The following is a 25,278-nucleotide window of genomic DNA, read 5'->3' on the forward strand; positions in this document are numbered from 1 at the left end:
TTGGTCACTATCTTTGTAAAAACATTTCGTCGATTTGGACATGTTTTATGAATGCCATCCCAGAGACTGATGTATTTCACATTGTTTGCTGATTCTGCAACTACGTCGAAAGGGCAGAGGTGGTCACCTTGACGATATAGCACCGGAGTACTAGGAGTAACTGTTTAGGATTAGGATCTATCAGTCCGTCACGACTCCCCAGTCGAGGTCCAATCTTAGTGGCTGGAAACGTTATCAGTCATGGCTCAAAACGAAAGTCAATGATTCTTTTATGGTTTTCTATTGCATCATTTTTACCTAGTTTTTTACTGTATTAGGATTTTCATGTAATGAAATAACTAAGAAAAACCTTCCAGTTCACCAGAAATGGGTCAACAATTCAGTGTTACTATTCCGTTAAATGTTAATTAACAAGTCCAGGAAAGTGAAAAATACACTCACATAGCAGTAATCAATATATATATAAATGAATATAAATTTTTATTGTATATATAAATTTACATTTATACAACTTTTGTTACATGTACAACCCAATTTCCTTGTTCGTAGAAAGATTTGTCAATTTTTAGAGCAGGTACTTTTGATATTAGGTCATCCAATTCTCCCATAACAAATAAGTGATAATAACGACCATACATTGAATTGGGTAATGGTTGATTAGACTCTATGATAAACAAAATAATACAAATGATTGTCATTCTTATCATCTGTTATATTAAATTGGAATTATTCCAAAAGAGAAAATTATTGATATTCCTAAGAATTTACCACCAGGTAATTAATTGTCGGATGAACGTGTATCTACGAAGACGTAGGCATTCTTGACTGATATTTGCGGAATAATCGTTATTTACTGTTAGATATCTTAATGTTGTGCGTTAACAATCGACCAAAGTAGTGCAGCTGTATTTATTCATTACCATCTTGAATATCATATACTGCTTTTTATATTGGATTTCATTTGTTCTTTCGTAATTATATTTCATTTGCTTAATTTAAGATGATCGCTAATAATAGTAATATTTAGACTCCTATCTTTTTTCATTATGTTAACTTCGTTTTGCTATACTAATGTATATATTGTAGCAAATTGCGGTGATATACAACATTTATATGTCACATAACCTACGTTATTTAAGACTACTGATGAACTGTATGAAATAGACACCTAATTCATGTATAAATCTACAGATCTAAAATAATATCAACCGAGATAATGACAAATAATAAGCTGTTTTGAAACCTATCAGACACTAATATGATAACACCCAGAATATTACTTGAATAAAAATGTGATCAAATTCTTCCCATCTTCGAGTTTGTACATCAATTATTCTAACAATGTCTGATATGTTTACTAATGCTTTAATAAATTTCTCATACCAAATGACTATCTGTTCAAACGTTTTGAGAAAAAAGGTGTTTCTGTAAAGTTTTTTATTGAGAAATGTTATATTTTCCAACGACTCGATCGGAATAAATTAAGAAAAGAATTTTCTAAATCACAACATTGAATTCTCCAAAGTGTGAGCATCAAGTTATATATATATAACCTTAGTAACTGACTCTCAGGAACATCCAGTCTTTCCATGAATACGCATGGGGACAAGTCTACTTCCGATTGCGTCCAAACAATTAGCTTCCGTTAGACTTCGTACTGTTCAAAACCGGAGAAAATATTGACTCGCGAGGAGCAGGCTGGTTTTCGTTCTGGTCGAGGATGTATCGATCATATCCTCACTCTCTGCCAAATGTTAGGACACCGTCATACTTATCACCGACCAACAATCCTAGTGTTTCTTGACATCAGAGCTGCCTTCGATTCGTTGGACAGGACTATTCACTGGGATTGTCTATTGAAGAAGTGTGTACCTGAGAAGTTTATTAACATATTAAAAGCCCTATATACAAACACCTCAGGCACAGTGAAGGGATACAACCACCTCTCACCATTTTCCCACTCAAACAGTGGTGTTAGACAGGGTTGCCCGGATCTCATCATTCCTCTTCAACTTTGCTGTCGATGATGTTCTAGAAATAGCTCTGACGAATGTAGGGAATGGCAGTGTGTATCTATTGCCCGGAGAAAGACTTCTCGACCTTCAGTATGCGGATGACATTGCCTTGCTGTGCGATAATGCCCAAGCCATGCAATCTGCACTTAATCAGTTGGCAATTAGTGTCCGTAGGTATGGTATGTGTTTTGCACCTTCGAAGTGCAAAGTACTTCTACAAGACTGGCAGGATTCTAATCCTGTACTCACCCTGGATGGTGAGCAGATAGAAGTAGTTGAGGAGTTCATGCATCTGAGTAGCTGCAAAGGTGCTGTTCGTGGCCTGAGTGATGAGATCAATTCATGTATAGTGAAGGTCAGAGTGGCTTATGCCAGTCTGGGCCACATTTGGCGCCTTCGTGATGTTAGTCTGGCTGTAAAAGGTCGGATCTACAACGCGTCGGTGAGAACAGTTTTGCTCTATGATTGTGAAACCTGGACTCTCTGAGTTGAGGATGTTAGATGACTCTCTGTGTTTGACCATCGTTGTCTCCGAAGCATTGCTGACATCCACTGGTAACACCATGTCAGTAATGCAGAGGTTCGGCATTGTGTACGGACACAGCGACGACAATTCAATTAGTATCACTATCTTGAAACAGACTTCGGTGGCTTCGACATGTTCTACGAATGTCGTCCAAGAGAATTCCACGTCGTGTGTTATTTGCGGGCGCCGGGACTGGTTGGAAAAAAGCGGAGAGGTGGTTAGTGTATGACATGGTGTCATGGTGTGAAGGAAAGCTGTACAGGACTGGCTTCTGTTGGACCTTCACGACTCCCTGGTTGGGGTCCCAGACACGGTGCAACACAGTGGATTAAGACGTTATCAGACATGACTCAGTATAAAGGCCAGTGGCGATACTGCTGTAACTTTCGCCTAATTTCTTCATAAAAAATGAACGTAACTTTTTTAACTGGAAGAATTCTTTCTGGTTGTACGTTCGCTAACCGAACTACCTCTCCTATCATTATTATTTCACTCTCGCACACTAATTTCTTTTCGTTTTTGTTCTCTTTTTCCCTATACGCACTTTACATTTTGTATCTTTTCACATTCTCATTGTTACTGTGTGGCGCATATGTACCTGGTGCCCCTTTGTACCAATATTTATGTGTTGAAATCAATAAATTAGTCAAAGTATATTTACCTTTCAACTGATCGGTCACCGTGTAGTTTTTTTTCTTCCAAGGAACTAACATATCTGTATTTTGAAATTCTGTACCATTGACGTGTAAAGGTAAATAGGTACCAGGGACAGCCTCAACGATTTTCGAGAGTGATTCTGGAGAATCGTTGACGTTACAAACAGTTTTTGTCTTACGATTAACGTAATATGACGGTTCAGATTTTGAAATACCATGTTGTTCTTTAGCCCAAACCTTGAAAGGAAGTATGTAAGAGGAAATAAGTGAGAACGATAAGTATCAATTGGTCAAACAAAGCAAGCAAAACGACTTTGTAAAATAGACATTTATGAAATTTTGGAAGGTTCATTTAAAGATCAAGCTATATTTCTTTTATGTAGGATCGATGACGTTGTTTTACAGTTGGGTATTTTTTGACTGATAGCTCTGGGAATACAAGTCGATTAGTTGAACCACTGATACACATTTTTAAGATCATCTGCAAAATACAGTGAAGTTCGTGATGGTTATTAGGCAGCTTATTCAAAGACAGATGATTCTACTTTTACATTATAGACTACTGGACTCCGAGCGAAATGCTGAATGACATCGATTTCGTTATAAGACCTGTAAAAGTCATGGAATATTTACAAAGATAAAGTATTTAAAAATCTTTTAAAGGTTTACATGAATGTTTGAACAACTAAAATGGAAATGATGCAATTGTGTTGTCAGAAATAGCAGAGGCTACTTTAAAAGCGACAAGGTTGTTATAAAATACAGATTTAATGACTTTAGTTTGTGTATTTATTGGATATGTTAATATGTTATTTGCAAATTACTTGTATTAACCCTCGACCTCCAACGCGTAGAATACGAGCCAACTCATTAACTGCTTCTATACGCCTAGCCATAGTGGATAAATGATGAATAACAGCTATGCATAGAAAAAAATCAAAACGTTCTGAACAATAAGGTATTCGTAGTATGTCACCTATGACTACATCGAAGCCTGAAAAGTTCAAAAATAATTAATCGAAAGAATTGATAACAAATATAAACGAGAAATAAAGTGATTAAAAGATTGCAATAAATCGATTACATGTTTACAATATAATCATCCCGTCACAGACCTACCACTACAATGAGTAATAAGAAAAAGTCAAAATGATTGTGTTTTTTTAGGAATACATATCCACTTAGTTTCATTCCTGAAAGATTATCAATTTTATTATGGAACACAGAACTAGAATGAAGAAACAAAACAGATGGATTCGCCTATTCTAAGTAAAAATATATACGAAAATAAAATCAGGTCGCCGAAATCGTTAGGAATGTGTTATATTCCACAGGTGAGTAAAATCTCACCAATCACAATTATCCAATCTGGAATACACAATGGCAAGCGGGAATAATGAGCTGAATATAGTCTGATGCAACTGGAGGACGCATGATATCGAACAGATTGATCGTCTTCATTATCTTTGTTTACATAAACACAAATTCATTTTCTGGAAAGTACATATTTTATTAATACACATACAACGTTTAGAGCAGAACAGCACCAAGGTTGATACATCGAGTTATTATGAGTATGGTCAAATAAAGTTTTAATTCGCAAAAACACTCGGCGCACAATGTTCGCCGGTGTAGAAATGGGTTTAGAGTAAGCTATGGACGACCAAACCGGAAATTGATATCAGTTTATGAAGTTGTCGGCTATTGGACTGAGTCATGGTGGCAGATGTGGAATGCCTAATTGAGTTCAGGATAACTACCGTAACTAATGGTTGGAAACGTTCAGAATCAGTTGCAATGGCGCACACGTATTCATTCTTTATTTTCTGAATTTTAAAGTTATTCTACATATTTTTTAGTCCAAGAATTTATATTTTCATCTCAAATCATATTATGTATGTTTAATCTTTCCTATTACAACTGATGTTATCACTACCTCCACTACTCTGAGGTCTCGTTGAGCCGGTGTAATGTGGCTATTCAAACCGGTGCAAAAATGTGTCATTCTCTGTTGTATATGAACAAATGCTTTTCTGAATAATCCGAGATTATATAATAAATGCTCTTGAGACAAAACATTTAGCTAAGTTGTGAATATTTCAGAAACTATTAATTTTTTCTATTGATAGCTACTTTGAAACAACCGAGCCAATAATTCTAGAAGACTGAAACGATTCACAACACACTATTAAACTTCATTGAGAACAACAAGTTGTTACAACTATTTATTGAAATCTACAATGAATTTCAAGAAATCGGTATATGACAATCTAGTAATTCTTATCACCTAAATTTGATATTAGCAGAACAAACATAAAAAACTGACATCAAACCACCCACGCTATCAGATTTTGGGAAGTTAACCAGTCTCCCGTTAAAAGTAATAAAGCCTAGTGAAATTTAATGACACACCAACCCCCAAAGACAACTTATCAGCTAATTAGCTCCGACTTTTTTTTTAGAAAAAAAACCGAAATTTTCAAAACTGGAATTAACTTATCTATCAGGTAATTGAGTATGCGCCAGATAAAGTGTGGGGCTAATGATACTACCCGGCCACAGAGAGTGAAAAAGCTGGAGTGGGACAGCAACCCAGGACTTAGTGGCTGTAAGCTACTAAGTCACTACTCAACCCTACAATTTTATAAATTCTTTGAAACCTATATGTATATTATTATAAACAACCTGTTAAAGCACTCGTAATATTCACATTAAGTGAAACGTTTACTATAAAACGATAAGAAGATGCTTGATACAATAGATAATTACACAAGGCAAAACACCCTACCTCTGTTATATACAATCTCTGCTAGTTTGGGGCTTCTCTCCATAGCAGCGATAGGAATGAAATTAGAAGTGGCAACTATACTTTTGCACTGTACACTAGTTGATGAAGTGCTAGCTTTCATAGCAGCATAATATTTTGATGATGCAGTAAGATATTTTCCATTTCCACAACCTACGTCAACACCAAGGCTATCCGGTGATTGTGCTTCAATAAATTTCACAACACTAGGCCAAGGTGAATGTCGAGTAGAACTGAACTCAGAGGCTATCACATCATATACCTATGCAGATAACAGATATACATGTTGAGATTTAAGACAATTGCATGAAGTGAAATAAAGGACCTCCTTCATGTTGAGAGGGCACTTATCAAAAATATTGCTCACAATATATGGCGAAATACATGACAATCTAAGGTATGTATACATGAGAGAAAAACAGGGATTCCACCTGTAATTCTATTATATTTTCTGGTTAATACGCCTCGTTTCTGATACTGTCAAGCACATAAATAGTGGAATGATGTAAGTGAACAGATGCCGTAATGGCGCACAACCGAATAAACCACAACATCGAATCGCTTCAGCAGTATACAAAAAATAGCTAGATCATATAGTTCTTACGGAGTCACAGGAAACTAGACTGAAAAGTATTTTATTGCGCTTAAGGATTTATCCTGAGTCACTTTATATATATATATATATATATATATATATATATATATATATATATATATATATATATATATATATATATATATATATGTTTCATCACCCACACTTTTAGTAAAAGGTCTGTAATTTACAAACCAAAGTAAGCAACAATAAAAGAGCACCTTATCATCAACTTAACTACTAATACAGAATCATTAGTTTCTGGTGAAATAAACGATACATTTTAGCTCTATACAGCAGTAACAGTAGTGTGAGTACATTTATAAAAAAAAATTTCAACATGTGATAAAAATAGAAAAGTGGAGGAAGTGATTATTTTTGGTTTGAAATAAGTGGTGAAATGCTAACCAATTATATGTAGTTAAGTTAAGGTAAAGAGTGGATGCACCCGCACGATTGCAAACAATTCTGCTCTGTCATCCAAAACCAACCATCGGTTGGTTTACGAAAATGGGAGGACGAAAAGCGAATGTCCGGCGCTTTAACCGGATCCCAAACCAATGGTCACATGGGCTCCAGTATCCTGAAGGAACAAATGGCGTATGAACCAATTTTCAGTCACCGGCTTGCATGGGACTGCATCTCCTTACGATGCTCCACTGCCTTGTGGATCAGACCTTCAGGTCGAAGGCTCGGGGAGTGGCCCCCTAAGATAACCACCTGCTTCGGTTTGGGCACCCAGGCAGTATCACAGCCCTCACACATATCAAATGAGATTTGTGTGGCGCATATGTATTTGGTGCCTCCTTGTACCAATATCTATGTGTTAAAATAAATAAATAATAACCATCGGTTGTGGTCATTGCGCGGACGCCAACCAGGTTACCTTATGAAAACAACTTGCATTAGCACTAACTGACTTCCCTAACAATATGATTTAAGTAACATAAACGAGGCTAAAAATTACCACATGGTAGGTTTAAGATGGTGAAGATGGATATCATCACAGGCGAAAATGTAATTTATGAAAGAACCAATCAGATTTAGGATAATAGGTCTTGGGATTGATTGTAAATGTAAAGCCATCAATAGCATCAATAATATAGTTATAATCCCATTGTTGCATACTTTATTGTAAATGCATTTTGTTTCATTAGTTCTTAATTAATGATGATAAACCATTTAATTACGTCTTATGTTATTGTTAGCCCGCTAACAAGCAATACGTCATTGTTGACGTACCAATCAAGAAAGAACTTATGATAGCATGCAAGGAGTGGATTGTCGGCAAAGGACTTTGTCTATTTCCAAAGGACCTGATCGAAACCCACCTGCAAAACTACGATCAACCAGATAACAACTGGTCAGTTATGAAATGTAATGACATTCACAAACTAGGTAAGTAACAAACATAGAAACAACAAATCACTATAGATTCTTTGCAGTCTGTGAAAGATTTATTAGTTTATTTACAATTACTGGAATCTCGCCATAAAAACACTTCAACGGATGAAAACACCTTGCCGCAGAACACTGAGAAGCCTAAGAGGTCAGTACAATAGTCTTACTATTATTCCCTAGAGGTGCATTGAAGCGTAAAGAAGACTTTCTTTACAATTCATTAGACATGGATATTGCTGAAATGCAGGCTAGCAATAGCCACGTACAATATCCGAAATTTCGGTTGTTTGAAAAGGTCGTCTCGCCAATTGCCAAGTATGTTTCATTACTATTTACATGTTTACGAACTAGTTCGACACAATTAGAGACATCACCTTCAACGTCAGAATCTAAGCAAGTCGGTGGTGCTATAGCGGCCCAGTAAGTCACCAGCCTCATCAAGTGAACTTTTTCAGCTTTGATAGGTTGTACACAATGATGCATAAAATGTCCTCAGCCATTACGGATTTGAGTGTGAATGTAAAGCAATTGCTATCAAAGTTTAATGAGCGCGAAAAGCCGCATCAATTCGATTGCTGACTCTCAAGTCAGCAGTTCCCTTTGCCATCTGAAGAGGAACTGCAGATGCTGGAAACTGGTTTGCAGCAGAAAGAAACCAGGGACAGATTTGTAAGTCATCAATATTAATTTAATAATTTGTCCCGATTACAGATGGCAATGGTTACCAGGTTATCGGGTGATGATCCGGAAGCCTCGATGCGGTATGTTCTTACGTACCTCTTGACACCTGACATTGCCAGTAACTTTACGTTACTTGGAACTTCTTCGAAACGACCACTTCAAAAATGCCGGTTTTACGGCTGCATACGAAGTAACCCATATTTAGTATTTAAACTTCAGGTGCGTTAACAAATCGCTCTCTATCATCCTCTGTCAATGAGAAGGACCTTGCGAAGCTGTACGACATGGCGACACAAGGTTATTTTCACGATGTCAGAGACAAAGTGATAAAGCGTAAAAGAAGGAAAGGGCAGGTATGTACTAATTTAAAGTGATAACTTTCCTTACGGCTCTATAGTTACAGTCATCAGTGTTAACGGACATAACCGTAAGTTTAGCTTAAAGTATTTGGCTGTGCCAAGACACGTCATTCAGATATTGTTGTGACTTTCTTCTGTTTTTTAAACTTCTGAATTCACAGGACGACTATTTCAATTCTCAATAGGCGAACGAATGTGGCTGAAGGGAATAATCCGTGCAATTTTTTGATGTCCTACCTACATTTTAATAAACATTATTTTGTCAAAGAGCTTACTTTATTACTTACATGGGAAACTATAGAAGTGTTGAGAATGTGTTTGAGTGTCAGTGAACTTGATATTAGATGCACATGCCTTATCAATAATACATCACCTGTTTCATCTTTTGAAGATCTTTTCAAATAACAATGAGTTGGTAATTACACTGGATATACAAAACGATTGGTGCTCAAGCTTCTGTTACAATGTTGTACAATAATACGCTTTTTCTTTACAATAAAATTACTTGAAAATGTACCCGTTTTCCCGTGGCTTGAAGTTTTGGTGTGGTTTTTTTTAATAAAGGCGAACATAGGAAACCTTAAGGGTTATGCCAATGGATCAGAAATAGGCAGTTCTGTATGTCTTTAGGCGAAAAGTAGATTAAGCGTATACGTAGGCGAAAAGTATGCAATTTGGCGGATATTTAGGCTAGAAGTGGGGAATTCAGCGGATATTTAGGCGAAAAGTGGGCAATTAAGCGGAAATTTAGTCGAAAAGTATGCAATTCGGTGGATATTTAGGTGAAAATTCGACAGTTCGGCGGTTATTTGTCGACAAAGTGGCAAAAAGGGGGGAATCCGCATTATTTCCCCCGGACAGGCGAAAAAGGCGACATTCTGATGCGTTTTCCCCTTTCTTTTCCAAAGCATTTACCCCTTTATTTCCCCTTTTTGGTTATCTGAGTCAAATAACAAAAGTGCCACAATGTATATATTGGGCTGAAATTAGGATCTTTGAACATAGAAAGTTTGTACGCGAACTTACGGAACACCTCATGTATTTAACGTAGTAACACAGCTTTTGTATAAACGTACTTGATGAACATATCGATTTTCCAACTCGATCGGATCGAACTTTTCGTTAGAGAGCAAGATATCATGTGATTTTCCGGAGTTATCAGTGATCATTTAAGTTAAATTGTAAGTTGTATATGACAGATAATTGTTAACCCATTTCAAATATGCTGTAACTGGAGAAGAGATTATAACCCACTAATAACCTTCGGAAGACAATACGGCGGCCTTGAGAACCCTTAACCGCCAATGACACTAAACACATGGATAACCTCAGACTACTCAATAAATGGGGGGAGGTTCAAATGGTTCAAATGGTTGTGGACGGAATAGAAGAAGCTTTCGCTTAACAGGCTTCCGTGTCTAGTAGCAGGGGATCACCAAATCCTCCGGGCAGGAACCTAGGTATGTCGACAATAAAATAGGAAAAGAAATTGGTAAATCATAGTGTGATGCTGTCCTTGGTCCTTAAGAATAGGTCAAGTTGCCTCTTGAAGGACTCCTGAGAAGTCGCTTGGACTAGCTCGGTATATCACATGCTTTCATGTACAGATGTTTGTGACAGGTCATCGATTTCTTAACTCGTGTTCCTTTTCACGCTTTTGTCCGCTTTTAGGTTTGTAAATGTTCATACGTGAATGCACTGTTGCAATACATTATAATTCAAGCACATAAGCAGAAAAGCATTGAAAAAAGTTATAGTTAGTAACTTTACATCTCAGTAGCCCTTTAGAAAGTTTACTTACACTGGCAACGAAATTTTTCTTCAGTTTAGTTGTCTTGGTATGTACCATGGTGTAGAGATAGTTAAAATAGACTTAATTCCTAACTAGTTTTTGCTACTATGTGAATTTCGTTCACTAATTCTCATAATTGGTACAATTAATATAATTGGCTTTAAAACGGTTGTTTAAAAGACATAAACTTGGATCTTCCATTTCGTTTTTGAACCCCCTATATCATGACACCGTTGCACACATATGCTTCTTGTTCTGAATTTCCTGCTGTTATGATAACAGAGGTTTGATATAGTTGCTAACTAAGTCTACAGATCACAGTGATATTCTCACTGTATGCCTTGTCTGGATATAAATCTCGAACCATAACAATTATAATTGGAATTAATAACTACTTATAATTGTGGATTACAAAAGCAATGAGGAACTCGAACACGCCGATTCCTGACGATCTAAGTAACGTCCTGTATATTTTTCTTGTGTGTGTAATTTATACTTGATCTATCAGTGCATTAATTTTTGACGCAATAGCTCTATCATTATTGTTTGAAGTGATATATCTTTGGTCTCCCACAATGGTGCATGGATCTATTACGGAAGTTATTAGGTAAGATTCCACTAATTGGATATATATGATGTGCGCAATTATCAACAACTACCTAATCATACGATTAACAGCCCATACATCGCTATGTAGGAACCAACTTAGGTAGAAATTACAACTGTAATAATAAGCAGAGATGGATTATGGCTAACAATAGGATCCAGGACGCGCATTTCGTCCTGTCTAAAACTGACCGATTGCGGTCTTAAACATCACTGGGAAGATTCAAGTAACCGATGCAAGAATGAATGGAACTTCTGTATTAGTTTGTCACATGTTTGCTGTAAATAAAAAGATTAAGAAGTAGATCTCGTGTCTTATAGTTTAAAGGTATTCAAGCTCAACCTGGTTGGCTAACATCTCCGCCTGGAGTCCCTCCGAAGGCTACTGCCGGTCCCAAGCTCGGATAAAGAAGGAGGGTTGGGCATGAGGTTAGCGTCCCCACCCCGTAGAAAAATAACCCGCTAAAAAACGCTAACCAGAAAAAATTATTCAAACCTTTTAAACTCTGCCCTGGGAGTCAGAAGGTATTCATTTAGAAGAACTATGACGTCTCATGATGAAAGCCGAGTTCCTTCGGAAGTTACGAGGCCGATGCCCCTTCTGAAAACCAGAGAAACCATTTATTTAGGTACATGGAATACTCGTACAATGTGGGAGACTGGAAGAGTCATTCAAATTGCTGCAGAAATGAGGAGATGCAAGCTAGAGCTGCTTGGGATCAGTGAAACACATTGGACGAAAGTTGGACAACAACGACTAACTACAGAAGAGTTCCTGTTATACTCCGGCCATGAAGAAGAAAATGCTGCACATACGCAAGGAGTTGCATTGATGCTGTCCAAACGAGCACAAAATGCACTTATAGGATGGGAATCTCATGTACCAAGGATCATCAAAGCCTCCTTCAAAACAAGGAAAGAGGGCATTTTAATGAACGTCATCCATTGCTATGCGCCTACCAACGACTACAATGAAGACGCTAAAGATCAATTCTACAATAAGCTGCAGTCAATCGTCAAGAAGTGCCCAACAAAGGACCTGACCATTCTGATGGGAGATTTCAACGCCAAGGCTGGAACGGACAACACTGGATATGAAGACATCATGGGACGATATGGACTGGGAGAAAGAAACGAAAATGGTGAGAGATTTGCAAACCTATGTGTTTTCAATAAACTGGCCATAGCCGGCACCATATTCCCACATAAACGCATACACAAAACCACATGGACTTCACCAGATCACACCACGCAAAACCAAATCGACCATATTTGCATCAACAAAACATTCAGGAGGATTATAGAGGACGTGAGAACCAAGAGAGGAGCTGATATAGCATCAGATCATCACCTGCTGGTCGCCAAGATGAAATTGAAACTCAAGAAGCACTGGACAACGGGGCGGACAATATCACAAAAGTCCAATACAGCCTTTCTTCAGGATACTAGCAAACTCAACAAATTCAAGATAGTCCTCAGCAATAAGTTTCAGGCCTTTCATGATCTACTCAATGGAGAAGGAACTACTGTGGAGAACAACTGGAAGGGGATCAAATAGGCAATCACTTCAACATGTCATGAGGTCCTGGGTCACAAGAAGCACCATCACAAGGAATGGATCAAAGTTGATACACTGGACAAGATTCAAGAAAGGAGGAACAAGAAAGCAGCGATCAACACCAGCCGAACAAGAGCAGAAAAAGCCAAGGCACAAGCTGAATACACGGAAATAAACAAACAAGTGAAGAGGAGCATCAGAACCGACAAACGTAAATATGTGGAAGATTTAGCAACGACGGCGGAAAAGGCTGCAAGAGAAGGAAACATGAGACAACTGTATGACATAACAAAGAATCTCTCTGGAAATCGCCGCAAACCAGAACGACCAGTGAAAAGCAAGGAAGGTGAGGTAATCACCAACATTGAAGAGCAACAAAACAGGTGGGTAGAACACTTCAAAGAACTCTTGAATCGACCAGCTCCACTGAACTCACCCAACATTGAAGCAGCACCCACGGACCTCCCAATCAATGTTGGCCCACCAACAATTGAAGAGATAAGCATGGCCATCGGACAAATCAAGAGTGGCAAAGCAGCAGGACCAGACAACATTCCAGCAGAGGCACTGAAACCAGACGTATCGGTAACTGCAAGGATACTCCACATTCTCTTCAATGAGATTTGGGATGAGGAACGAGTACCAACAGACTGGAAAGAAGGACTTCTGGTCAAAATACCAAAGAAAGGCAATCTCAGCAACTGTGATAACTACAGGGGCATCACTCTTCTCTCAATACCGGGAAAAGTCCTCAACGGGGTATTGTTAAACAGGATGAAGGACTGCGTGGACGCCCAACTTCGTGACCAACAGGCAGGATTCTGTAAGGATAGATCGTGTACAGACCAAATTGCAAATCTACGGATCATTGTGGAACAATCAATTGAATGGAATTTATCACTCTTCATCAACTTCATTGACTACAAAAAGGAATTTGATAGCGTGGACAGAACAACACTATGGAAGATAGTCAATATCATACAGAACTCATATGATGGATTACACTGCAAAACTGTGCGTGGAGGACAATGGACAGACTCGTTCGAGGTAAAGACCGGTGTCAGGCAAGGTTGCTTACTCTCATCCTTTCTCTTTCTCCTGGTGATCGACTGCATCGTGAAGACGTCAACATCTGAAGGGAAACGCGGGGTACAGTGGACACCTAGGACGCAACTGGACGATCTAGGCTTCGCAGACGATCTGGCCCTTCTATCCCAAACGCAACAACAAATGCAGGAGAAGACGACCAGTGTAGCAACAGCCTCAGCAGCAGTAGGTCTCAATATACACAAAGGGAAAAGCAGGATTCTCCGATACAACACAGCATGCACCAATCCAAACACAATTGACGGAGAAGATTTGGGAGATGTAAAAACCTTTACATATCTGGTCAGTATCATTGATGAACATACTGGATCTGATGCAGATGTGAAGGCGCGGATCGGCAAAGCAAGAGCAGCATATTTACAACTGAGGAACATCTGGAACTCAAAGCAACTGTCAACCAACACCAAGATCAGGATTTTCAATACAAATGTCAAGACAGTTCTACTGTATGGGGCAGAAACCTGGAGAACTACGAAAGCCATCATCCAGAAAATACAGGTGTTTATTAACAATTGTCTACGCAAAATACTTCAGATCCATTGGCCGGACACTATTAGCAACAACCAACTGTGGGAAAGAACAAACCAGATCCCAGCGGAGGAAGAAATCAGGAGGAAGCACTGGAATTGGATAGGACACACATTGAGGAAAGCAACCAACTGCGTCACAAGACAAGCCCTTACATGGAAGCCTCAAGGCCAAAGGAAAAGAGGAAGACCAAAGAACACATTACGCCGGGAAATGGAGATAGACATGAGAAAAATGAACAAGAATTGGATGGAATTAGAAAAGGTCCATGACAGAGTGGGTTGGAGAATGCTGGTCGGCGGCCTACGCTCCATTAGGCGTAACAGTCGTAAGTAGGTAAGTAAAGTGATTGGCCAACATTTATCTTCAAAAATGTTTTGGTGAATCATGTTTTATTCTTTGTCTTGAATAAATATCGGATGACATCACTCTTTTTTAAAATAACTGATACTCGTCACTATTTAACTTCAGCTCCGCTATTCGTAAACGTACAGGAAGATGGAAATTATTTTGGATTTGTCGCCTTTTAAACGGCCCCTACTTAGTGATGTCATCTGGCCCCTGGAAAACTGCTTATTCCAATATCTGGACATCCTTCTAACGACAATGGCGTGGCCCTAAAACCGTATGGAGCTGGTCGTCAGTGAGACTCCATAAGACTCCGAGCACTCTTTATAGAATTCCTAGATAGCGCTTAATATAAATACAACACTCTTTAAACTACATACTCTCTGTCACTTATAGTAGCATTAACAGTGTCTAACAATTGTTATTGTAAGATCCAAACTACGGTTTGGATTGAAGGACAGCTGTCTGGATGAGTTAGATACGCGCCCTCGCCCGATTGAAACCAAAACAAAGTAATTGGGTAAGATGACGGTTCTAAACAAATATAACCACTCAGCTATCCAACCAATAATTGTTCAACTGATCAAATCAATCACCACAAATAAATGTCATTCTATCCTGTCTGGATAGATCACGTACAGATTCGTTCAAAAGGTAATAATTGGTCGCTCTATAACACAGAGTGTTTTCAATTCTGGAAGAGTGCTTCAATTCACAACCAAAATGCACAATTCCAGTCAACACAGGTCAAGCAATCAAAAGCAGGGACAAACCAAAATGGCTGCCGCCCAGACTTAGTATAAAGTAAAACAACATAAGTACAGTTCGGGAAGAAACATGGAGACTCAGTGAAGGTGTAATAAAAATAAAAACTATGATAAAGTACAAATTATAACAACTCAAATGTAGTCAAAAAGTTAACAATGTACAACTAAGAGGATCAATAGGAACAAAGTGCAAGTATATACATGGAGGGATTTTCACAAACACACAAAGCATTCAAAATGGATCTTGCAGTTATGACCCAACTTACCGATACGTCAACCTATTTTTATGTTCAAAGATCCAAGTGGCTTCTTTGACTCTATAGGTCCCCTATCAGACCAACAAGTAGACTTGGTAGAGTCAAATCAATTCGCGTTGAGGCAGGGTAGATAGTTCTGTCACCCGATAGCTGAATGGTCCATATCTCATGATCCAAGTGACAAGAAACGCGGTTTCCTAGTTATTAATAGCATATTTATACGAATATTCGTCAAGATTAGAACGAATAGTTTGACAGTAATTGAGCGCCGAGTATAGAGAAGTCATTATATGTGAAAATTATATTTGAAATATTCTCAGCGATTGAAATTTAACTAATTCCAACGTTTCGTCCAGCTAACTTGTCTGGACTTCTTCAGGGTAATAATCAAAATCAAAATTATCAAAGACATATATAGCTTTTAACAATCAGGATTATACTGTATTAAACCAATCATATTTGGGTGTTGATTTTTTGTAAAATAGGATAAAATGAGTCAGTTGACTACAAATCATGTGATGAATTCAACTACATGGAAATACTTAACTGAGTAACAAATCGTATGTGTGTGAATGTGTATGTATGTATGTATGTGTGAGAGATTGATATGAAGGAATAAATAAAGTTCAAGTTCAAGGATGAAAAACTTGATAATGAAAGATCGATGTGCATGTCAAAACATAAATTGTATTGTTTAGAAACTCATTCAGTTCTTTCAATAATAATAACGATGCATGTGATAGTAAAAACAGGTTTAAACAAGAGATAGGTTCCAAATTTACTTGTCAAACGAAATTTGCCAGGTAGTTGCCATTTGAATACCATCTTTTCGGTTCAGGCTGTTCTTGTTCGCCCATATATGCAGAGCTTCTGCTGTCAATCTTTCTTTATGGGTGTTAAAACCTTTCTGAAGTATTTTGGTCCCTTCAAAATTAATCTTGTGTCCTGTTTCTAACGCATGTAACGCTATCGCTGACTTATTTTCAAGTTTCTTTAAATCTACCGAGGATTTTGGAACATTTTTCAAGCATTGTTTGTGTTCCTTCAATCTTACATTTAATTGCCTGGATGTTTCTCCAACATAGGTAGCATTACAGTCATGACAGTGAATCTCATACACAATGTTCTGTTGTTCTTCCTTTGCTAACTTGTCCTTAACTTTCACCAATGTCGATCTTAATGTGTTATTTGCTCTAAAATACACTCTTATATCATGTTTGTTTAGAATCCGTTTGATTTCTTCTGATGTTTCACTCCGGTAAGGTATGACTACGGTGTACTTCCATTCTTTTCGTATACTTTCTAGTTTAGTTTTTCTTTCATTTTTAATAATCTTTTTTAAAAACCTTTTTGGGTAGTTGTTATCCCTAAGAGTAGAAAATACTTTATTTAATTCGGTTCGTTGGTCTTCCTTGTCTGTAACAATCTTAGTACTTCTGTTCATTAGATTTTTTACCACATTAATTTTCGTGCTCTGTGAATGGGCTGAATTAAAATCCAAGTATCTCTCGGAATGCGTTGATTTTCTGTAAACATTTATTTTTAACTTCTTATTATTGTGTCGACGTTCAACCAGACAATCTAGAAATGCTAGTTTGTGGTCAACTGATTCTAATTCCTTAGTTAGTTTGATGTTTTCAGAAATGCTGTTTACATTGTTAAATAGTTCTTCCATACCATCCCGTTTGTTGATAATAAAAATGTCGTCTACATACCTTAACCATAACTTTGGTGGACATAAACTCTTTGCGATTGCACTAGTTTCTAGGGAATGCATGAATAAATTCTCTACAATCGGAGAAACTGGTGAGCCCATTGCTATACCCTCTTTCTGTCTGTAAAGTTGACCTCGAAATATGAATAAGGTAGATCTTAAACATAATTCTAAGCATTTTATAACCTCTGATGGATCTAATGGGCATCGTAAATTCAAATCTAAATCAGATTCTAAATAATCATTGATAATATCCATAGCTCGACTGATAGGTACATTAGTGAATAAGGAAGATACATCAAAACTTGCCATTATTTCGTCCTCTTCTATATCGATGGTATCAATTAGATTCTTGAATTCCATAGAGTTTTTAATTCCATGATTAATTCGTTTTTCATATGGTTTGAGAATCTTAGCTAAATATTTAGCTAGATTGTAAGTCGGTGAATTTGTATAGTCTACCACTGGTCTTAGTGGAGTATTATTCTTGTGGATCTTTGGTAGCCCATAAAATCTGCATGGATAACAACTCTTTGGATATAACATAAACCATAAGGACGATCCTAGCTTAGCTTTTAGTGACTGTAAGAGTTTGCTAGTTTGCGCCTTGAGTTTATTAAGAGTTGTTCTACTTTTCGCTTCTTTGATTTGTTCATATGGACCCTCTTGTAGATGTTCTTTAGCTTTGTTCTCATACTCTGTTTTATTCATAATAACTGTAGTATTACCTTTATCTGCTCTCGTTATTATGATCGTTTTGTCCTCTCTCAGCTGTTTTAATGCGTAATATTCATTTTTATTTATGTTAGGGTTGTGAGGTTTCTGATGTAATAATGTGTTCATTATTTTATTCCTCAGTTCATTCGCTGTACCATGATTGGTTTAACACAGTATAATCCTGATTGTTAAAAGCTATATATTTCTTTGATAATTTTGATTTTGATTATTACCCTGAAGAAGTCCAGACAAGTTAGCTGGACGAAACGTTGGAATTAGTTAAATTTCAATCGCTGAGAATATTTCAAATATAATTTTCACATATTAATAGCATAGTTCATAATCTTCGCGGCAGCTCTTCAAGACTATTTGAAATGGATATATCATTATAACACTCAGTTCTCAAATAAAATACTAAACTGAGATTGAAAAGGCTTTTGTTAAGCAGCTGGCCTTTCCTTCCATGAAAATTACAGAAGCAGACTTTCGCTCGAAATTCATGTTTTTATCATAAATACATATCCCATATAACAAAAAATGGCGAGATCAGAAAATCGTCTACGGATAACCATTTTGGTCGTGAAGTTATTAAATGGTGTCCATTCATATCGGAATCGACCTCGAAGCAATCAGTCAAAAATTCCCATCATATATATATATATATAAACACTATCGCTTTACTCCTATAAGAGGTAATAATTACATGCATTGTCAGAACACTCAAGGTAGTTTATGAGTCAGTGATGACAGTGGAATAGCTTACTTAAATAAACATAATAAGTAAAAAGCACACATTGTCAGGGTGATGCCAGGTGTACAAGTTGTGATAAGACCATCAAAGGTCTGACTCAATGTTTCATAGGAGGGAATAGGCAGACAACTTGAAAAAATGGACTATGAGATAAAATTTATAAAAAATTATGAGATTGCGTAATAGGAAGCGTATATCTTTAAAAAGTGAAGAAAAGTTGGCAAAAAAGAGCACAGAATAGCCAACAAAATTCGTTGATATCGTTAAGTTAGACGACGAGGAGATGAAGACGTTACACATTTCCTATGGACACGAGTAGTTGATTTGGCAGCTTAAATTTCTATAGTTTCTGCTGTGTGTAAGGAACGACGTCGAGCCTTATTAGGAAAGCTAGTGGGTATACAATAAATCACTTTTAATGAATTACTTTTGTTGACTCTGTGATCGTTGTCGATCGAATGTGATAGGATAGAGCTGCTCATTGCTTTGATGGCGTTCGCTAACTTGTTGGCTCAGCTGTCCGGTTGTGCGCCTAATATAGCCCCCTCTATAAGGGCAGCTGAATTTTTAAACTCACGTAGATATGGGAAAACGAGATAACTTATCCTTTAGTTGGGGAGTTACCATAGTTCGAGTAGAGTACAATAGACAAATATTAGCTTCATCAAACGTTCTCATTACTGCTCTAGTGAGCGTATCTCGTTTTACATCACCAGCTATATATTCGTTGAGTTGTAGCTTCAGGAAGAAAGGTTTCTTACTAGCAGTTAATGTCGCTACTTACCCGTTTGCCATATTCATATGTTTCTTCAAATAACCTTGTGGATAATCCATGTCAATCAACATTTTATGAATAAGTTCCTTGTTCATAGAAGCAGCTGAGCACATCTTTGAAGCTCTATTTGCAAGACATATAACTAAGTTTCTCTTATAATGACCGGGTATAAAGCTCAAGAAATATGTGTGCTGGCTTGCTGAATAAATTCCTCTATACACACTTCTACAGACAGAATCACTTTCTTTACTGTTCAACAAAACGTCGAGGAAATTTAATTTCTTATCAAACTCCTCTTCATATATGAATGTGATCTCTGAATGTTTATTGTTAAGTAGCTCTAAGAGTTTTACTTTCCCAATGTTCTTTTTGACGATAATGATCTACGCTTATGAAGGGAACGTGGTTGGTGCAATGGAAACATTTATTATTATAACCAATTGTACCAATGATTATTTCACTGTTCCCTTTTGTTTAACTGCACCAAAAACACAATTTTTCCGTAGTTCTTGACCTTACACTTACTCATGTATGCACGGTCGTCTCGCCTGTAAACTTTGGCACGATCTCGGCATTATTTCGATACCACGAGATCACCAACAAATGTATGGTAACTACAATTTACAACTGTCCTTCTAATATTTATCTCATGGAGGGATTTAACCTGGTAATTGGCACGTAATCGATCTGTAGTAGCGATCATAGTCAACTGAGACTCGACTCTACCACAAACGCATCATCAATGTAACGAAAATAGAAGTCAAGCTTATCAAAAACTTCCTTGAGAGGTCCATTTTCTGCTTTCGCAAAGAACAAATCAGCAAGGAAAAGACCTAGATGCGAACCCATCGATATTCCATCAATCTGTCTATAACATGTGTTGACAAATACAAAATGAACGGTCGTCGTATATTACAAAATTACTGAAGTAATACCCGATATGTTTTTGTTCTAGAGTCTCAATATATGTTTTCCATCGATAGTGTGAAGATAAATGGCGTTTAAGATATTTTTGGGAGTTTTGTGTGAATGGATGTAGAATTGCGCACATGTACTCATCATTATAATGCAACTTTTTGTTTTGTTTTTAAGTGTGAAGACATTCTTTTTAATCCCGCCAGCTGTGTATTCCTTTAATTTTTTAATTCCAACTAAGACGGTTACTATTTATTCATTTTGTGGCTTTCGTTTTTCCTGTTTCTGCCAAATTTCTATGATTCTCACGAACTAACTCAACTTTTGTACTTCACATCTTTATTATTAGAGCTGCCATATTTATTTAAGAGTACCATGAAACCAATAATTTAAAAATTACCCGGGAATACCGTGTCTAGAACCATGATGGCAACGCTCAAATTACAGGCGATGAGCTTGATGAACATAGTCGTTCCGTCTTTGGAAATACCGACAATTCCATTTTGTCTCTGTGGAAGCCATGAAGCTTGCTAGTTCATGCATAACACGGTTCTTCAGTTTGATCATTTTGTTCACTAAGTCTCCCACTAGCAACAAAGAAGTGGGCAAAATCTTTACATAGCATAAAATCAAAAGACCAATAAAATCTTCTATGAGGTTCTGTATAATAGGTTTCAGTAGTCCAGGTGAATCATGAAGCTTTGGTTGGTCGCTGACACTAAGTTAGAGGTTGGGGAAATCTCATTACACGAGTACTTAGTGTCAAATGCGGCATTTTGCCAGGGTGTTACAACGAAAGCAAGCTGCCCACTAACATAGCTGTTTCTATGAAACTGGATAAATGTATATTACCAAGTATTAAAGTGTTGAAATATCCATTGTAGTAGCCTAAATTCACTGTCCTCGGTGTCATCGTAAGTCATGAGTTGAAGACCACGACTCACTGCCTTCTTTCACTTACATCAAGAATGACTTTAATAAATTTATATGAGTGTGCTCACAGGAATTTGCACAGACATAATAAGACTAATATCAAAAAATTATGTACAGAACATACGTCCCTGTCTAAAGACTGACTTTGGTTCAGTAGAATAGGTTCAGAGTACTGCTATTAGTTTTATTCCATGGGCATTTGACTTGGCACACAAATAATGTGTAGAATTATGGTCTACTATGATATTAGTACCTCTCTAATAATAGACCTAATCTTAAAATTGTAGATTTGTCATGCCTAATCTATAAGATCTTGTGTGGAAGTCATATCATCGTCTACAACAACTCAATACATCGTAACAATCGCAAATACATGATAGAGGACAAGCTAAGGCTAGAGACAGAACAATACATTTGATATGAATAAAAGATATAAGGTGACATTCAACAGCGACCACGTCTGCAAGGCCGAACACTGCCATCCGATAAACGTGAATTAATTCCATTCATTGTTCCCGCCCTCTCTATCGTTGAATATATCTCCGCTTCAACTGTTGAACATCTGTAACAGCTTAGGTTGGTTGGTTAAGAGTTGACCTCAAACAACCAAGCATATGCCAAAACAATATAGTTCAAATATTTATTCACTTCCTTATTTTGTATAAGCGTTATATTTCCTATTATCTTATATTAAATGTTGAGAGGCTTTGTTTGTCTAATTAAATAACCCCACGCTCCACCGTGACTGAGCGAAGATCGAAATAAAGACCTATTCACTACTTGTCTGGTTTCTCCTATCAATAGCGCGAGGGTTACATTAAGGCACGAAACATCTACTACCCCAAATGTCTCGTGTTCAGCTTTGATGCTTTTGTGGTTAGGGCCTAATGCCACTACAAATGCATTGGAAAATTAAAGCGTTCTTCACGATCATACATTGGTCCTACAACTTATGTAACTATTGTGGAAAGAGAACCACGAAGATAATGTCAAAAAGCAAAACTATATGAAGGATATAATGTCGCTTACTTCGAAGCATATGAAGTACTAACATATAGCTTTGTGTCCGTTTTATCCTATGAACCGAACGCTTCCGTATAAATTACTGTTATTCCGAATTACTTTTATTCCAAAATTAGTGTAATTTTAGCGTGCTAAGTAATCTAACAGCCCAAGGAGGCATTCAGGTATAAGTACAGGTTTTACCAAGTGATCTTGCAGTGGTTTAGCAAAAGGCTGTGTAAAGTTATTTTTGTCGGGATTGGTAATACCAGACAAACACCATGGGGCAAATTAATCATCTTATCCTAGTACAACTTCCATAATAATTTCCACTATTGATTGCGATTGTGAACTGTTAAAGTATATTTTTACACGTATGATTTTGCTGTCCATGTGTCTATATATCGTTTATCTAATCCACTGTCCACTTGAAGTATATGCAAGCCAACTTAAAGAATAGTTCCCTGAATCGGTTAGTGACTATTCTTATCTTTCCACGATGAAGCCAAAATTTTTCCGATCAATGAAAGTGTCATTTTAATCTGAACACATATCCTGTGACATAGAATATAAATTAATTTTTTAACGATTACCATTACAAACATGTTACAAATATTTTGATGGGTGTAATTACCTTTGCAAGCCATTGCTCTCCAAAGATTCATTTGTGCATGTAAGTACGTATTTATGCATCATATACGGCGTTATTCTACTATAAAAGTTGAGTTACTAAAAATTCGGTCACATTGACCAAATGCCAAAATACCTATTTACACTCACTACACACATGGTTTATCTGCTCATTTGTGGTTACCATATTATATACATTTGAGAACTAATTTAACCGTAGGTGTGTTTGTCTGAAATGGGTTGGATTTATTTCATATTTACAAGCACTGTCAAACCGAGTAATTAATATTTCACGGAAGGAAGATATATTAACTCACTGAAGATGGCACAGGTATTCAGTGTTTGACAACGCTTTTACCAGTAACACCTAATATAACTCGTACCCACGAAGAGAAATCAAAAGACAGAATCGAGGAGATCAGAAGTTGTATTTAACGATTGCCAATATATCGGAATTGTCTGATCTAGTCTGGCTAGCGAGTGCAGTAGATGTTCAGCACGGCGTTTCCACACGTGATCTGATACGGATGCATGACCGAGCGCCTTCAGCTAGGTGATTCCATTAAAACTAATGTGGTCAGCATCCAATCTCGAAAACTTACAGAGCTATTTATTTTGGGGATTTATTTACCGCTACAGATCACTCCCCCCTAGTGGGGGTAGTGATGACCCTAAGACACGGACAGCCATAAGTTTAAACCCAACGAGTTTTGTCGTCGGTAAACACTCTTCTGATAGCTTGCTAGGTTTAGCAGCGTCTGGTCGTCTTTCCTTACTATAAGGGACCATGAAATACAATACAGTAAGAAAATAATGTACAATCAAACTTTTGGTTCCTCGTAAACCTCATCGTTCTTTTTATCGTCTTTTCCAGCCGTCCTGGAAAAGAAAAAAGAATATGTAAGTGCATGTCGAAATAAACTCGTACGCGCTTTAAGACACAAAATGGGCGAAAAAGTGTAAATAACGTAGAAGCTATTTTTACAAAACGTTTTTTTGTTTTTAAAAAAATGTTTATTATGCATATTTGCCAAATAACAAATATATATAAATATAAGCATATTAAAAATTGATTTTCTAATATTATATTATATTATGGGAAATCGAGATGAAACAAATGTTAACTAGTGTCTTACGTGCAATAGTCGTTTAAATGTTCTGGAAATCTTACTCTTCTTCCAGAACGCGTCGTTTTAAGTTTATTTTCACACACTGTCGAAGTATCATCGTGCGTTTTGGTTGTCGGATTATGTATTATAAGTGTCGGAGTCGTGTCGTTAGATTTTACCGAAGGGAAATCGACGTAGATAGGATTTCCTTCTAAATACGCTGCTTTTAATCGATCGATGCTGACGCTATCGTTTGTTCCGTTCTTATCGACTATATAGTACTTAGATTCACGTTGAAGAACTTTGAAAGGTCCTTCGTATGCTGATTCGAATGGTCGTCGATGCGAGTCTCGACGAAGGAAAACGTGTGTACTATATCGTAAGTCAGGTTCAAGGAAAACATCGGTTGATTGTGGTCGAGTGGAAGCAGGTTTAACTGAACGCATCGCGTTTGTGTAGGAGGTTAGATCCATGTTCATTGAAGAGGATGAAGGATCCACGAATTCTCCTGGAAGTCGAAGCGTCTTTCCATAAACGAGTTGAGCCGCAGTGTATCCAATGTCAGCTTTCACTGCATTGCGAATACCTAGTAAGATGAATGGAAGAGCGTCGGTCCACTGTGAAACGTCTGCAGCTGATAGCGAAGCTTTTAGTTGTTGATAAAAACGTCCTACCAACCCGTTTGCTTGTGGGTGGTAGGCGGTCGTTCGGAAGCAAGTGATTCCTAAAA

General features: G+C 37.3%; 1 protein-coding gene across 4 annotated transcripts; it reads right to left on the reverse strand.

Moving 5' to 3' along the window:
* Positions 1–414: 414 nt before the first annotated feature.
* ALKBH8_1 (Alkylated DNA repair protein alkB 8) lies at positions 415–10,360 on the reverse strand. Of its 4 annotated transcripts, XM_051209939.1 has the most exons (5): positions 10,066–10,360; positions 5,986–6,265; positions 4,022–4,191; positions 3,203–3,434; positions 415–664 (listed from the first exon to the last, which is right to left on the reverse strand). In XM_051209939.1, the coding sequence occupies exons 1-5, from the start codon at positions 10,075–10,077 to the stop codon at positions 504–506; spliced, it is 855 nt and encodes a 284-aa protein (XP_051073130.1). In that variant the 5' UTR covers positions 10,078–10,360; the 3' UTR covers positions 415–503. The 4 variants fall into 4 exon arrangements, with proteins under 4 accessions (XP_051073130.1, XP_051073129.1, XP_051073127.1 ...); XM_051209938.1 differs by lacking the exon at positions 5,986–6,265 and having other exon boundaries at positions 10,116–10,360; XM_051209937.1 differs by lacking the exon at positions 10,066–10,360 and having other exon boundaries at positions 5,986–6,665.
* Positions 10,361–25,278: the final 14,918 nt, after the last annotated feature.

Source organism: Schistosoma haematobium, chromosome 1, assembly GCF_000699445.3.
Source record: "Schistosoma haematobium chromosome 1, whole genome shotgun sequence".
NCBI lineage: Eukaryota > Metazoa > Platyhelminthes > Trematoda > Strigeidida > Schistosomatidae > Schistosoma > Schistosoma haematobium.

Coding starts and splice junctions, on each gene's coding strand:
- ALKBH8_1 (XM_051209939.1), bottom strand. Junction 3,435..4,021: donor GAGGTCGAGGGTTAATACAA/GTAATTTGCAAA, acceptor CTTCCTTTCAAG/GTTTGGGCTAAAGAACAACA. Junction 665..3,202: donor GGTGACCGATCAGTTGAAAG/GTAAATATACTT, acceptor TGTTTATCATAG/AGTCTAATCAACCATTACCC.